The sequence below is a fragment of the Arachis hypogaea genome, chromosome 13, assembly GCF_003086295.3.
Source record: "Arachis hypogaea cultivar Tifrunner chromosome 13, arahy.Tifrunner.gnm2.J5K5, whole genome shotgun sequence".
Classification (NCBI taxonomy): Eukaryota; Viridiplantae; Streptophyta; class Magnoliopsida; order Fabales; family Fabaceae; genus Arachis; species Arachis hypogaea.
Window position 1 is genome coordinate 5,142,279 of NC_092048.1, and position 17,746 is coordinate 5,160,024.

The window sequence follows — 17,746 nt, forward strand, 5'->3', positions numbered from 1 at the left end:
TTTTTTTAATTAGACATATATATTCTAACTATTTTTTTAATTTAAACCTATATATATATATATATATATATATATATATATATATATATATATATATATATCACAAAATCTAAATTAAACCACTATAACAGTCTAATGACAAAATCGCATCTCTATTTACCTAGGCTCATTTTTTTTAGAAAAAAAAAATCTATAATAGAGCATTGGACTAAGGCCCAGTTTGAGTAACCAACTTAATTAAGTTCTTTTTGATAAAATAACTTAAACAATAAATGACTCTGTTAAAAGTAACTTATAAATAAGTTATTTTGTGTTTGGATTTTTAACTCTAGAAGTACTTATTTTATAGAAATGTGATGAAAAATAGAAGTATTATGAGAGAAGTCATTTTTTTTAACTTCTCTATAAGTTCTAAAATAGCTTTTTAAAAAGTTACAATTTGGTTTTAAAAATTGCACCAGATATTAATACTACTACTTTTCATAAGTCAAAAATTAAAAAAAATTACTTCTAAAGTTTCCAAACGGGTCCTAAGTCCTAATATAACTAAGCTAGCTGAACCAAAAGTCATTTATAAGCCATCAACGCTACAATAGTACAATCCACCAAGAAGAGGGACACAAAATTTTCCTGCAACATCTATGTACAACCGATAAGACAAGTCTATTACACACCATGTTCTAAATATTCTAAAAAGCACTTCAGTTATTTCCTCTAACATCTCAACCGTTTTTATTTTTTTATTAATATCTGAATGGCTATTATTTATTGTATACAGGTGTACTAGTCAAGTACACTGGTATATGTGAAAGTCTTCCAATATTATATAAGATATAATTAAGTTTGGTTAGTCTAGTGATCAGCTCACTAATCTGCTTAAATAAGTGTTGAAAATTTAAATCCTATTTTGTATATACAACAATTTAACAAATTTTTAAATAAAATTTTAATTTGTGACCGATTAGTCTTTAGTCTATTAAATTAAGAGATACCGTTAAAAAACCATTATTTCTAAAGGTACGGTTCTTTTTGAGATTTAGGTTATATATATGGTGAATGCTATGATACCTTTAAAATTATGCCTAACTTACTAAAAAAAGGCAAATAGATAATATTTAATAAATTTTAAACATTTTATTTTTTGTTTTAAACATTTTATTTTTTATCTTTAAAAGCAAGTTAAGCAATTTAAACACCATAATAAAAAGTCACCAAAAAAAATACCATAATAAAAGACACTATATATATATATATATATAGTGATATTGTGTGCAGTGTCACCAAATGGCACTGTAATTTGCTCCTTCAAACTATAACTTTCACGCCCTGTCAGTTCATATATTTATTTAATACCATTACAAAGATATCACAAGTGTATGACTAAATTATTATTGGAAGCATTTCAGGTGAGGCAGTGTATTTTTTAGAAGTTTAGCGTGCCACGCTTTAAAACTAATGAGATTTAATGTAAAATATTTGAAGGGTCGAAATTAAAAGAAACATGATTGATGTGAATACTGAATACTAAGTTAAGTGAGTGCATGGTACACATATAATCCATTTATTCGTTGCGGATTTCTAAGACACTGAATATCTCCATTATCTCCTTTTTTTTTAATATCCTTCGTTATATATACTTTATAAAATATGTTATTAGTAAAATTTAAACTCAAAATCTTTTAATTAGTGTATATCATTTTTTTTACTAACTTCTATTTATTAATATTATACACATTTAATTTATAAAAAAGAATTAATGAAAATGTTAGTGTCCGTTAAGTATTAATATACTAATATGGAAAAAGAGGTTACAAGTAAGTAGGGGTGTTCGCGGTGCGGTTTAGATCGGTTTTGAGTCAAAAATTCATCCAATCCGAATACTAATTTTGCTTGCGGTGCGATTTGGATTGGATGACTTTAAAAAAAATTCTGATCCGATCCTATCCATTTTCAAGCGGTTTGGATTGGATTGGATTTGCGGTTTTACAAATTAAAAAAATTAAATACATATAACAAGTCTTAGCATCAAATTTTAAATAATCAACAATAACATAACAAATCTCAACAATATTTTTAAAAGCCAACGATAACATAACAATAGAAATAAAATTATAGGTTAGTTAAAATAAATAAGTAAATAACATTTTAAACATAAAATATTTATTATATAATAATAATACTGAATAATATAAAAATGTATAATAAATTGAACATGTTATAAGTATAATTGTAAATATAATAATAAATAATAATATTATAGTACATTGTGCGGTTTGGATTAGATTGGATCGGTTATGAAAAGTAGATCTAAAATCCGATCCGATCCAACGACTTGTAAAAAATAGAATCCAATCAAATACAAATTAGTACAGTTTTAATTAGTTTTCGGTTTGAATTGGATTAAATGAGCGGTTTAATTTGGATCAGTTTAAATTTGAACACCCCTGTAATTAAGACCATATCAGGTCAAAAGAAGATAGAAATTGGGGGTTTTTCTATCAAGCCATCCACATTGATCTCAAGAGAAATAAAATAAAGATAGAAACAAATTCATCATGATTTAAATTTTTTTGTTGTTCACGGTATCTTGGTATTTAAAAGGTTAAAAATTAATTCATCCTGAATTTGAATTTTATTTAAAAATTTATTATTAGACAATTGATTGCTATATAGATAAAGTAGAATTTGAATTCTCAACACTTATTTAAACGAATGAGTCAGGTTATTGCTTAACTAATTAAAATTAATTAGGATTTGAATACTATAATTATCATTTTGAAAAGATTATTTATTTTACCATTGTTCAGTTAAATTTTTTCTCACAATGATATATATTAATATTAATACAAAGAAAACATAGATAAATTTAAAAAAGCAAATGATTAACATTCTGTATCAACATATTGCCAAATTAAATGATACTAATAGTCAAATGAAAGGAGAAGTATGTTGGATATTGTCAACCAACAATTTGTTGAAAGTTCTTTTACACAAGTTGGTGTAGATGGAGTCAAACTTGAAGATATAACTGCCAAACATTAAATCCAGCAAACCAAACATGTCTAAAGTCTAGAAAAACATAAAGAATTGAGTTGAAAATACACCTTTAAACAACAATACAAAATGTTGGTTTTCTAAGAGTGCATTCACCGGCAGCCTCCGTTCTACTTCAATCTTAAAAAGTTTTTCTACGTGGATTAATGATTAAAATGGTCCTAAACGAGTTAATGGTCAAAATAGTCCTTAGTATTCAAAAGATTCTTAAATTAGTTCCTAAAACAGTAGTTAATCAAATTGGTTTTTCTGTCGATTGGATGATAACAAAACACAAAATCTTATCCCACTCGACGAAAATAGATTATATGAATCAATTTGATAGGGTATGACATTTTGATATACAGATAAATTGTGAATTGGTATGTGCAAATTGGTATAAGTACATTGTTAATTGGTAAATTAATGTAACTGAGTTGGTACTAAGATATTTAATATGGCAGTTATTATCAATGTTGAAATTTTGGGTTACCTTGCTGAATTTTCATGCACCTACAATAATATATATAATAGTAGCCTATAACCAATTCCTTAACAACAATGCATAATGCATAAGAAGAAGAAGAAGTAAGAGAATAAGCAAAAAAGGTTTGCTCTCTCAACTATTCAGTCCTCTGGTTTTCATGCTTCATGTTTCTTTTCTTTTCATTTATTTATTTATTTATTTTAATTTGCTACTATTATTACTTTTTTTTATGAAGTAGTATTTACAAGCTAATCGATATAATTATGCAAATATATTATATGGATTAACTAAACAATTAACTATTAGAATAATCAAACTTACCACACTAAAATAATTAAACTTGTAACATACCAATATTTTGAAAATTTACATAGTGGCTTTTTTTTTTAATTACACACAACATGATTGATAATTATAATATAATAGTTATTTTAAACTATAAATAGCATTTTTTATTTTATCCATTTCTTAAAACAACTATGTATTTTGAGTTTTTCATTGGAAAAAAATTTTAAACAGAAAAGTTACAAGTCTCTTTTAACAAGCTTTATAATATTTTATATATTAAAATAATCAAAATAATAGGACAATTTACCATAACAAATAAACTGGCATCTAGTATTACCAGATTACACAATGCAAAACGTATACCAAAATGCATTTTTTCCATAATCTATGTAAATCGTGACAGGGGTCCTGCAGTTTACGAATACACGTAATCTACTACAGGAGTGTCGCGGATTACGTTATAGGGAAAGTAAGCATAATCCGCGACAGGGGTGTCGCGGTTTATGTGTGAATGACGAGTGTGCATAAACCGCGACAAGGGTCTAGCGGTTTATGCGTTAATGAGTAGTTTGCATAAACATAAAATAAAGTAAGTGTATTGTAAACAAAAACATACATAACACACACATAAGTCCATGGAAATAAACTAAGTACCATCATATAATACAAAAGTACACGACAAATCTGACATACATAGGTAACATCAATGAAAACATGAGATAAATAGCTACGGCTCCTGTCTGTCCTCATCCTCTTCGTGAGAGTCATGTCCAAATGCGCCTAGGAGATGCGACCATGTACCACATCGAGCGGCCCGTCTGACTCTGGTTGGCCTCTGGCGCTGCTGTGCTGGAGGATCGACGGGCATGCCCACGCCATATGTAGATGGAGGCATCCCTCCCATGCCCAACCAACTGTCATACCAGCTGCTAGCAGGCTCATTCAGGTCTACATGAAACTGGGGCTGGTACCCCTGAGGGTCAGACATCTGCAACTGGTACCGCTGCATATCCTCTATATCTGGGAGATACCCCTGTGCAACGTCCATCTGGGGCTGGGTCTCCGACACCTGATCCTGTGGGGTCTGATGCTGAAAATGCGGAGGGTCGTCATCCCGGATGAGATCTGCAAAGTCAGAATAGAATTGTGAACTGCCGACCTCGTGGTCCATATCCATCGTGAAAGTCGGGTCCGCCAGGTCATCATACATCTGTCCATGGATCTCATGGTATATCTAGGAGCTCGAAACATGTGTAAGAGGAACCTCCTGGGACCCCGCCCCTGCCTGCTCAGTGGGTATATCACCAGGACCACTAGATGCGACCCCTGATGTACCACCCTGACGCCGAGGATGCCCACGCCGGACACGGTGATCGGCATGTCCGACTTCGTCACCACCAGATCTGTCATCCTGAATCATGTCATCCAGCAATCGCCACTCCCGGTCTATAGCTTGGGTACCAATGCGTCGTCGCCGCTCGACGCGCCTGTTATCAGGCACGTCCGGCATCGGAACCCTAGAAGGCGCCTGTGATGACCCTCTCTAAACAACATCCTGACTGATCTCCTCGGCCCTAGGATCGGCAATCATGGAATCCGGCGACAGAAACCTATGGGCCACTCTGTACCACCATCGCAGAAAGTCTGCGGACGGCCCGGGATCAGGCACCCGGGGGATACTCAGAACAGCATCAACCATGTTCTGCCAACTAAGGTGTCATACCTGATAGTAGCTCGGGAACCATTTGTCCCCACCCCTCCCATCCTTGGCATGGAGCCAGTCTATATTTGAGGCTGTCTCCGGCTCGTGCTGAACGCCACCCAGCTGTGGCAGCACCCTATCCACCTGGTGCCACTCAATGACGGCGAAGTATATCAAGCAAGTACATGCGTGCCATAACCGACTGTGCTAGGAAACCGCCAGAAAATTCATGACTGTAGTAGCTGCAGGGGGCCTGCCAAGTTTGTCACATTTCTGTTGGCCACCGGACACATGCAACGATATAGCCAAGCCAACGCTGCCGACCCCCAACTATAACTGCCCATATCATCAAGCCTCGCCAGAAAGGGCAACCACTGTATATGAACCCGATTTTTAGTTTTCCACTCTTGTCATCGAACAACTAAGTGGAAAGCAGCATCATAATATAAGCCCGTGCATATATGTGTACGGTCTCCTCCGTAGCATCATCCGGCAGCACTCTGAACCTCTCATAAAACCAGGTGAAGTGGACTATATACTGCTTTACCTTATTCTGTGGTGGAAGCTCGCCAAACAGTTCTTGAAACCACTCCCACGCCAGTTTGCTTTCTTCCATAAGCTTCTCAAAATCTGTAAGGCACCAGGATATAGGTAAACCATCCACGGGCAGCCCCAGCTGGTATGCTACATCTTGCAACGTGATTGTGCACTCTCTAAAAGGCATATGAAAGGTATGCATCTCAGGACGCCACCTCTCAATGAAAGCGCTGACTAAGGACTCATCCAACCAGAACCACCTGGCGTTGAGCCTCGCCAGGTGGTACAAACCAGCCCTCTCCAGATAGAGTACGATCCTGTCTTGCAGAGGCATGTTCTACTGCCTCCGAACACTATAAATACACCTAGTCAGCTGGAGCATGTGACAGAAGAAACCAAACATATAAAAAATCCAACACTAATTTAGAGTAATCTAACACAAAAAATACAATATTAAAGTTTATACAGGTAACATATAGTTCCTATTTTTTAATCACAAAATTCAATAAAAGGCATAAACGATTCAAGACCTTAATCTAAATTAATTAAATACTAAATTTTATGATTTTAAAATAATAATTTAAATATAAATTTAAATACCTAAATCACAATCATTGGAAAAATATTATACGAAATACATTAACTAAAAATAACCAAATTAACCTCTTCGTTTATGCTGCCAGCAACGTGCGCAACGCCGTTAAGTCTGTAAAGACTGCGTGCCTCCGCCATAGTCCCGACCCGATCTCAACTCAACCAACCCACAATTTTCTCTCTTTTCCTCTCTCTAGAAAACCTCTCCTTCTCTCTTTAAAAAACCTTACAACCACCACAAATGTAATCCGTGAGACCCCTAAAACGTATTTATACTAACACATAAACCGCTAGACCTCTGTCACGGTTTATGCACACTCGTCATTTACACATAAACCGCGACACCCTTGTCGCGGATTATGCTTACTTTTTCTAGAATGTAATCCGCGACACCCCTGTAGCGGATTATGTGTATTCGTAAACCACGGGACTCCTGTTGCGGTTTATATAGATTATAAAAAAAATATATTTTGGTATCCATTTTGCATTTTGTGTAATCTGATAATATTGTATGCCAGTTTATTTATTATGGTGAATTGTCCAAAATAATACATATAATGAATTTAAAAAGAAAAACATAACTGGGTGTCATGGTGTGTCTTTTTCTATTAAGAGAAATTGATTGTCCATTTAAATTGATCATCCTTGTTACGTTGACCTTAGATAATTGCCTAATTTATTAAAAAAGAATAAATATTAATATTTAATTTAAAAATATAAAAATAAATAGTTTTTAAATATTTAAAATTTATCATAAAAGATAAGTAGTTTGGCAAATCCGACACCAAATTTATAGACATTAAAAAATTTGCTTAAATTGATTTCCCTATTACATGGCATAACTTTTGTTGACTGTTGTTTTGAATTATTTTATTTTATTTTATACCAAAGATAGTAATTGGATTTTTTTTAAGGTTAAATGTGACAGATATTTCTAGAAAATTTAGTTTCACGTCATGTTCAATTCATAAATTTATTTAATAACATTACGAAGATGTCACACTAAGTTACTCTTATTCTGTTTCAAGCAAACCCAATCAATCATTGTTGCAATTGTCTCCGTTGAGTGCAATCAATTCAACCATTTCTATTGTCTAAGAAGTAAATCTTTATTCATTATTTCAATTAACTATTTTAGTTTTGACAAGTTTTCTGAACTTTTCTTATATTAAATGCATAAAATAAGATATTAACCTTCATTTTCACTGTAAGAAATTAGAAGAGCAGTAGTGTTATTTGACTTAATTATTATTTATTTGCTATGATCATGACACACCAATGTTTCTTAAACTTCACTACTTATATCAATTAAGGTAGCTATAACTATACGCCAAGAAAAAATGTCTACATTGAAAGCACAAAGGACTGTGCGATAGGCTCATGCTACCTTCCTGAAATAGACATACAATATTGATTTAATAATATAAAAATTTTTCATATGATTTCTATTTTATATTTTATATATATGTATTTTTGTTCTTATAAAATTTTAAAATTTGTGTGTCAATATATTTCATATTGTATCGTGTTCTGTGTCCGTATTAATGTTTGTGCATTGTAGGATTTATGCCATTAGATTATTATGATTAATCTATACTAAGTGCATATTTGGGTGCCATTATTTTGTTAAAAAAGATCTTTTTTCATTGAAAAAAAATCTTTTTTTATTTTTTAACGTGTTTGGCAAATTTCTAGTAGTAAAAGTAAAAGCACTAGTAAAATTAAAAAAAGATCTTTTTTGAAAAGCTGTAATTTACATCTTTTTTTAAAAGATCTTTTTTCCTTAAAAAAAAGATGCTTTTCATGTAATAAATAAATAAAAAAGTACTTTTATATTGTTATACCCAAACATAATTGATAGATAAAAAGACCTTTTTACATGAGATATCTAAACATAAAATTACTTTTACTTCTCTATAAAATCTTTTAAAAAAAGATAACTAAAAAAAATCTTTTTTTAAAGCTCACCCAAACAAGTTCTAAATGTGTTATAGTGCAATTTATTGCTAAAATATGGTATTACTTTAACCTAGAATACATGTGTCGTGCCTTATTGATCCATGCATCAAAAATCAAGATTGACTAATTGACCCATTTAAAATTTCAAATGAATCATAATTAGGGGTGTTTGTGGTGCGATTTAGATCAATTTTGAGTAAAAAATTTATTCGATCTGAACACTAATTTTATTTGTAGTGCGGTTTAGATCGGATAAATTAAAAAAAAATTGATCTGATCCGATCCAATTTCAAGCGATTTAGATTGGATTGGATTGGATTTGTGGTTTTGTAAAAAAATTAAATACATATAACAAATCTCAACATCAAATTTTAAATAATCAATAATGACGTAACAAGTCTCAACAATATTTTAAAAAGTCAACGATATCATAACAATAGAAATAAAATTATAGATTAATTAAAATAAATAAATAAATAACATTTTGAACATAAAATATTTATTAAATAATAACAATAAATGAATAATATAAAAATGTATAACAAATTGAACATGTTATAAGTATAATTGTAAATATAATAATAAGATAATAATATTATAGCACATTGTGCGATTTGGATTAAATTTGATTGATTATGAAAAATAGATCCGAAATTCAATCCGATCCAACAGTTTGCAAAAAATAAAATCCAATCAAATTCGAATTAGTACAATTTTAATCAATTTTCAGTTTGAATTAGATTGAATGAACAATTTAATTTAGATCGATTTAAATTTAAATACCCCTAATCATAATCTTGTTCTTACCATCAAAAAAAGGGTTTTATTAATTAATTGTTACTCAAGGGGTGGAATATGTTTAAACAAAACTAGAAAAGTTTATAAACTATTTAATTTACGTTTATATATCTATGTTAATAACTATTTTGAATAAATATAAAAAATTATTTTAATTAGTCAATATTAATTAATTTTTTACTATGAAATTATTTTTTAAGCCTCATTTTTTGAAAGATTTAGAGTTAAAATTAGAATTTAAGATTTAAAATTTAGAATAAAAATAATTTAAAAAAAATCACTAATATTAACTATAAAGAATTAACTCTCTACTTAAACTCAAAAAATTTATATACAACTCATGACAAAAGAAAAAAAAAAAAAGAAAAACAAACATACACGCAAAAGAGATAGAAATAAGTGTTATCCGCCACAATTAAACAAATAAATTCTTCCCAAATAATAATAATAATAATAAAAATAATGATTGAACAATTGGCTTGTGTTCTTAGGCCTTTATTGCATGTGTCTTATTTTGGTTAAGTTGGTGGTTGAGAAGAACTCTTACCAATCACCGACCAATAAAAAACCATCTATTGGTTGCGGAAATTGAGTGAAAACATGCCACATAAATATCACATACTTAAGACAAAAATAAATAAATGAACCAAATATTATATTTATATTTATATTATGTTTCTTTCTATTATTAGAGTAGATATTATTAATTAATTATGTTTCTATAGGACTTCTGTTAGGGGAATTCTGCATTAACTTTATGAGTTTTAAATTGAATTATAATTAGATAGCTATCTAATATTTTTTGTTTAATATGTGAAAATGAGTAAAAATTTCATTTAATTTTATTGTGTGAGTTCTTAAGCCCTCAAGAAATTAATACTTTCGATTCTTTTGCAAAATGCAAATAATTTAAATATTTGATTATATTCTTTTTAAATATTTTATGTTAGAATATATTTAGGATATTATATATTAATATAATATCTAAATATATATATCTCGTATTAATTTTATGTTTATTTAATTTGATATTAAATAGATTTTGTTATTATAATTAAATTTATAGACACTCTTGATTGTATAACAATATATAAAATAATATTTAAATACCAAATTTATTTTTGAAATATTATTATTAATTTTTAAATTTTGTATAAAACAGTTATTTCAATATTTATTGTATTTTATATATTAAGATCACAATCACACTTCAAGCCAAATTAAAAAAGGAAAGAAAACAAATGTTTGGTCGGCTAACTAAAAAATCAAAGATCCAAAATTGTGGAGGGAGAAAAAATTTTTTTCTTAAAAGAAAATTAATATAAAATTATTATTTTTTTTTTTTGTTTTAAAAATTAGATATTGTGTGTAGCAGAAACAAGAGGGAAAGAAAAGAAGCGTAGAGGGAAAAAGAAAACGCCAACTACCAACTGATTCCTAATTCTACCTACTTCTATTTCACCCCCAATTTCTAGGGTTTCCTTTCTCTTCTTCAATTCCCGCGATTTCTTTCTCTTTCTTCCCTTCATTCCAGGTCCGTCTGCTTCTTCCGATTCTCAATTTCGTTTGCTTGTCTTCAATTAACCCGATTTCGTATACTCATATTTTAAACAGTTCGTTTTTTCCCTCCTTTTTTTTGTGGTTTCGTTGATTATGACTGTTTCCCTAAATTTCTTTTATATGTTGAATTAATTTCTTCTGATTTGAGCTTATGTTTCAACCTTTAACTGTGAGATTTGCGTTTTTTTTTTAAATAAAAAGAATAAAAGTTTTTGCTGGTTGCTAACTTGGTATTGCTATCACACTTGGAGTCAATTGTGATCACATGCAATTTTGAAAACCCCCCTAATAAAGCATGATAATTTAGCAGACAATGCTGTTTATTTGTTGAAATTTTATTGATATTGATCTTATAAAATGGGGAATGAAGAATTCACTTTTATATATGCTTAGTCCAACACAAATTTGGGGAAGCTGTGAGTGGAAGAATGTGATTCATTTACATTCCACACCACAATTTTTTGGTCATTACTAAGTATGAAAGTGAGTTGAAAGTGATTTTCTTGCCTTTGAAGATTGAAAATTTAAACCTTTTATATTCTGAGTTCGTTTTCAATTGTCTCCTCATTTTCCACCTGTTCAAGTAATACAGAACTGAGTTTAATTACAGCTCATAATGTTTCTGTTTCCGCTCGCGGAGTTTTAATTTGCATTACAAGCTATTTCATTACTTTGTATATGATATATAGGGGCAATGAATTTAACTAAAAAATTTAACTGATTGCAAAGGAGAATGTTAAATCAGAACTGTATATCTTTGTGTGAGGATAAATAGACACATAATTTGTAGATGAAATTTTGCATATACTTATAATGTTATTGGATATCCTTGCTTACACTGTATCTTTTGCCAATTTCCTTCAGTTCATCCACTTCACCATGTCGAGCTTGGAGGAACCGCTTGGTCTTGACAAGTTGCCGAGCATGAATACCGTTGATAGGATTCAGAGGTTCTCATCTGGTGCTTGCCGTCCTAGAGAAGATAACTTTGGTATGGGAATCTGCTTTATTGAAGGACGAAGTTGCAGCACATCTAACAGCTGCGAGTGAGTCAAATGTTTCAATTTAAGTTTAGAAACTTAATTGGATTCTAGTCCATGGTATTATTTAGTCATCTCTGTATTGTATCCATTACATTGACCCAATCGTATCTTGTTGCAGTGAAGACAATGAAGAGTATACAGCGGAGACTTACCCATGGAAAAGGCACACAAGAGATATTGCTCAATGTCGCACCTTCAGTCAAAAGACTATGACCAAAGGGAGAAACTCAATGAAGTTTGGAATGATTGATGATTCTTTATCTGATTTCCACTCTAGTCCAAGGGGGAATAGCAAAGACATACCACATTCAACGCATAAGGTAATTCAACGGCTGCAGTATTTTGTAGTTATTTTACTGCTACTAGGGTTGGTTTATAGACATTACCACTTTACATTTTGATTTATGTATAGATTGTAAACTTTGTGATTTATATATTTCCATATTTTCCTGACTTGATAATTGGAATATTAAAAATTTTCAAAATGGCATAACGCAGTTTCTGAGTAGCATACCGAGTTATGTGAAGATAGTTGAAGTTGGTCCAAGGGATGGATTACAGAATGAGAAGAACACTGTACCAACTGCTGTAAAGATTGAATTGATTCATAGACTAGCTTCTTGCGGGTTGTCTGTTATTGAGGCTACAAGTTTTGTATCTCCCAAATGGGTGCCACAGGTAAAGTAGATTTACTGTTGTTATTGTAACCTGATATTGATGCTTTTAATCGTGATTGTGGTGGTTGATTTTCTCCAGTGTTCACTTATCTGAAGCATCGAATGGTTTTTGATACAATATATATGAATCACTTACATATCAAATTACAATCCAACCATGTCATTCTGAATTACTTCTATAGATATTATCCTTCCTTTTCTTTTGATCTGTTTTTTAAATCCTTCTTTTTTTCTCGGTCTTTACTTTTGTCTTCCAGTTGGCTGATGCAAAGGACGTGATGCAAGGGGTTCATGGCTTGGAAGGCATCAGATTGCCAGTTCTGACTCCTAATTTAAGGGTATGTATTTCTAAAAAAGATATAAAAAATAGGAATATTCATTGAAGATTCACATTCATATTTCTTACTTATCATATTTATAGGGCTTTGACGCTGCTATAGCAGCTGGTGCAAGAGAAGTAGCTGTTTTTGCATCAGCATCTGAATCATTTTCAAAATCAAACATTAACTGTAATATTGAAGAGAGTCTTGTTCGTTACCGGGCTGTTACCCGTGCTGCTAAAGAACTATCGATTCCTGTTCGAGGGTATGTCTCTTATTTTCTTTATTTATCCCATGAAAATCACTTAAAAAAAAAAATTACAATTCTGTTTGGGTTCTGCCTATTCTGAATTCTAATGGTTTTGTGTTGAACAATCATAGATATGTATCTTGTGTTATCGGATGCCCAGTGGAAGGACCAATCCCTCCCTCAAAAGTGGCATATGTTGCTAAAGAACTATATGATATGGGCTGCTTTGAGATCTCCCTTGGCGACACAATTGGTGTCGGCACACCAGGTAAAAAGTTAGATGGATTTTTGTTATCTTTAAAATTTAAACATTTCCTTAGCACCAAATTTCTTTTGTTTCAATAATAAACAAGATTCTGTCTCCTTTTAGAGTATCTTGTTAAGTAAGACCTTGATAAGAAAAAAAAAAATTCAGCTCTTGGCTTAGATTGAGAATGAATATCAAACTTTGTGCTTTCAATTTTCTTAAGAATTGTTATCAGCTCGTGTTGATAATATACTTGCATTGATCTCTTTTCATTCTGTTATGTTCAGGAACTGTAGTTCCTATGCTTTTGGCTGTCATGGCTGTTGTTCCGACAGAGAAGCTTGCAGTCCACTTCCATGACACTTATGGCCAGTCCCTTTCGAATATTCTTGTATCGCTCCAAGTAAGTCATCAAACAATTGTTTATACCTTTTACTTGTTTGATCTTTGTGTTGCTAGTTTCAACCTAGAGCAATGCTAGATTTTTTTTTTATCACATGCGTTTTAGATTTCCACAAACAAGCTTGAAAACCATTAATGGAAAAAAATATATTAATTTGCATGTTAACAATAGATGGGGATTAGTACGGTGGATTCCTCCATCGCCGGTCTAGGTGGGTGTCCATATGCCAAGGGTGCTTCAGGAAATGTTGCTACTGAAGATGTTGTGTACATGCTGAATGGACTTGGTGTGAAGACCAACACTGATCTCGGAAAGCTCATGTCGGTTGGCGACTTCATCAGCAAGCAATTGGGGCGCCCCTCTGGTTCGAAGACTGCCGTCGCCTTGAGCCAAGTCACCGCCGAAGCCTCTAAGATATAAGATTAATATCCGTAACAGCAACCGAGCTCGTCCTATGCAAGGTTGGCTATAGATATAAGATTAATTAATGTACCATAATACAACATTGTTATATTCAAATGCTTAAAGCAGAAACATGTCATTCCACACATTTTTTATGCTACCATATTATACAAATAGAAGAGGAATAAAATGATTACTTCTATTGATTGTCTGAGAAGTAAGAATGAATCAAATAGGGAATTTGATTTTCCAATTGTATGTGCGAACTGAAAATTTGAAGTTTGCTAGTTTCAGTCATTATTGTACTTGTTGCAACACATTTTCATGGTTAATACTAAACTTGACCAGTTTTATTCAGCAAAGAACAGAGTTTTGGCAGGTTTAATGAACAATGCAAAATAAATCATGCAACCTTTTCTTTCCCTTAAGATGGAAATTTATGAATAAGTGTACGATTAAAATGTGCAAATTGTAGGGAATAAAAAATTCATCATAATTAGCCATTCTATTTTCAAAATTGTAGAGAAATTTATATAAGAATTAATTTGGCTGAATTTTTAAAATTTTAGAGAAAAATAATTTGCGCATATTTTCAGGGACTAATTTGACTCTATAAAAAAATATATGACATATTAGATAATATACAGCAAGCCACATTAACTGATGTAATACATCAACTAATTAATTTATAACACGTCTGTCATCATATCACACGACACTTAATATGATATGTTATCATTTACCAACTTAATTTACTGTTGTATCTTTTAAGAATGGTTGTGATTAATTTAAATTTTAGAAAACCAATTTAAAAAACAGATGATATTTCAAGAATAAATTTGAGAAATAAACGGTTAAGTAATCTAAAACAATTAAATTCTTACTAATAGAACTTAGATGTCCCGTACCGTAATTTTATAAATAAAAAATAAAAACATCAATTTCTGGTATTTAGTCATTTCTTTGGTCACTAATTATACACAAAATGCTAAGGTGAATGCACGAGTTTGATACACATCAAAGCTAGAATGTGAAATGAAATTGAAACTTAGATGCACAACTACATGTGACAGATTGTGCTCAATTATTACAAATTAAAGTGCCATAATGCCATTACTATTCAATCACCGCCACGAAAACTAATTATTATTATTATTAGGTCACACATATTAAACTGATGAAACTTATTGATGAAATAATTTTATTATTTGGCTCTTTATTATGTGTATGGAAGCATTTGAGATCCCAATGATGTTAGAGGCAGGCATGACTACTTTGACCCGTGAAAACAAAATTAAAGGGCAACAAAAAGTAAACACCAAAGTTAGAAAAAAGAGACATGTTAATTATTTAGCTTTTGCTTGTGCACCAATTTATGTTCCTTGCCTTAATGATAACCTCTGTGTACTCATCTTTTTTCTCTCTCTTTTTTAAAATGCAATTAAGCCTCTTATAAACTTTTTGATAAACATATTTAAAAATTAAAATGTAGGGGTAATTTGACATTTTGAAATAATTGTTAAATAATAAATAAGAGATCTTTTGTTAATTTTTCTTCTAAAGTTATCTTTGTATGAATATGAAGAAAAAAAATTTAACATTCTTTTAATATACTATTTGACAATTTTTTAAGATGTTAAATTGTGTATTATATATATAATATATATTCTGTTAATATTTTCAAGAACAAACTACTATTTCTACCCATAAAAATTGAAGGAAGGCGCTGACATATCTGTCCATACCATTTATACCTATAAAAGATTGAATTTCGTAAGTAAAATTATCCAAATTCTAAATAATTATATAAAATTTTCAAGCTATCTTTGGTGAGTCTTATTTTCTTCAATTCTTCATCTATAGCCGTGAACCAGCGGCCGCACCGTCCCCCTTTCTACTCTCTCTCTTTCACTCACCCTCTCACTCATCTATATTATTTATTTTTTTAAAATTACTTATTTATTTATTGACAATAATATGCTCATTGACGGTCAAAGAGTCAAAGCTACTTAAGACCCTCAGAGAAATGATCACTTTGGCTCCCTTTCTTAACCTCAACTTTGAGAGTGGTGGGTGTCCAATTCATCATGATTTTAGGGTTTTAGCTTTTGATGAGGCTATAATTAAGTTTTGTGAGTGTGATACAGATAACATAGATAGATTATGCATGGTAACAGTTGAAGGTTAATTTGAAGGAAAACAAAATTGCATGATGATGGCTTATGATGTTTAGTATGGGCATTATGATTTTACTTTATTATAACATTTTGCATATGTAGAAGTATATATTTGCATGCATGCAATGTACTCACTTGGGTCTTAATTAATTGTGTTTGGATCAACTTTGATATATTATTAAATATAAGATGAAAATTTATATATAGTTATTTTTATATAAAGTTGATAGTTAAAAAATTATTAAATGACAATTTAACTAAATACATTAAATCATCTAATAATTTTTAATTATCAATTTTACTTATTAAAGATAATTTCATTTGAATCTTCATCTTAATATAAATATTTTACATTATTAACCAAGTTCTGAATCTTCCGATTGTGAAGTAGAGTGCTGTTTACTTTGAAAAAGGACAAAACCATGTAAACTTGCCAAGTAGCTTTAGAGCACCTCCAATGGTGAGTTCTTCTTTGACTTTTTTCTGACATATAGGAACTCTAACCATTGGAGGAGAGGAGGAGTGAGTTCCCGCACAAGGATCAAGGTAAGGGAGTCCCTCTAAGCAGGGACTCAAATTAACCAATAATAACTTGCCATTTGGCAAGTTATTATAAAAAAATAATAATATAAAATCTAAAATAATTAAATAATTAAATAATAATTAAATTAGTAATAATTATAATAAAAATTATATTTTTATTTAATTAATAATTTATATTAATTATTTAAATAATAATTAATTAAATAATTAATTAGATTAAATAATTAAGTTTTTATTTAATTAATAATTTATATTAATTATTTATATTATAATTAATATTGAATATTATTTATATTATTATATTAAATGATAATTAATTAAATTTACTTACATTAAAAAATAAATTTAATTTTTATACCTTATAAAATAATTTTTAGTTGAGTTGGTTATTTTTATTTTTAAAATTTAAAATGCTAATGATATTATTAAAATTAGCAGTTGTAAACACAAAACTATAAATTAGTATAATCTCGAATTATATATTGTGTATTATTATTATATATGAATTTATTTAATATTAATATCTTTTAATAATGAATTATTTTTAAATTTATAAATTTAAATAATATTATTGAAAAAAATTAATTATATTAATTTTAAGTATTTTAATTAATTAATTAAGTGGGATCACAATAGGGACTAAAGTTAGTTCCTCCTAATGGAGAAGAGAGAGATGCTTTGAGTTCCTATTTATTGTTTATGACGCAAAAGCTGATGTGGAGTTAC

General features: G+C 30.2%; 2 protein-coding genes across 3 annotated transcripts; one reads left to right on the forward strand and one right to left on the reverse strand.

Moving 5' to 3' along the window:
- Nucleotides 1-5,931: 5,931 nt before the first annotated feature.
- LOC140177412 (protein MAIN-LIKE 1-like) lies at nucleotides 5,932-6,381 on the reverse strand. Its single transcript, XM_072210508.1, has one exon. The coding sequence runs from the start codon at nucleotides 6,379-6,381 to the stop codon at nucleotides 5,932-5,934; it is 450 nt and encodes a 149-aa protein (XP_072066609.1).
- Nucleotides 6,382-10,621: 4,240 nt separating this feature from the next.
- Nucleotides 10,622-14,662, forward strand: LOC112736681 (hydroxymethylglutaryl-CoA lyase, mitochondrial). 2 transcript variants are annotated; one of them, XM_025786237.3, is made up of 9 exons: nucleotides 10,622-10,932; nucleotides 11,823-12,004; nucleotides 12,120-12,321; nucleotides 12,500-12,679; nucleotides 12,936-13,016; nucleotides 13,100-13,263; nucleotides 13,380-13,516; nucleotides 13,783-13,898; nucleotides 14,070-14,662. In XM_025786237.3, the coding sequence occupies exons 2-9, from the start codon at nucleotides 11,838-11,840 to the stop codon at nucleotides 14,316-14,318; spliced, it is 1,296 nt and encodes a 431-aa protein (XP_025642022.1). In that variant the 5' UTR covers nucleotides 10,622-10,932; nucleotides 11,823-11,837; the 3' UTR covers nucleotides 14,319-14,662. The 2 variants fall into 2 exon arrangements, with proteins under 2 accessions (XP_025642022.1, XP_072069150.1); XM_072213049.1 differs by having other exon boundaries at nucleotides 10,805-11,011.
- Nucleotides 14,663-17,746: the final 3,084 nt, after the last annotated feature.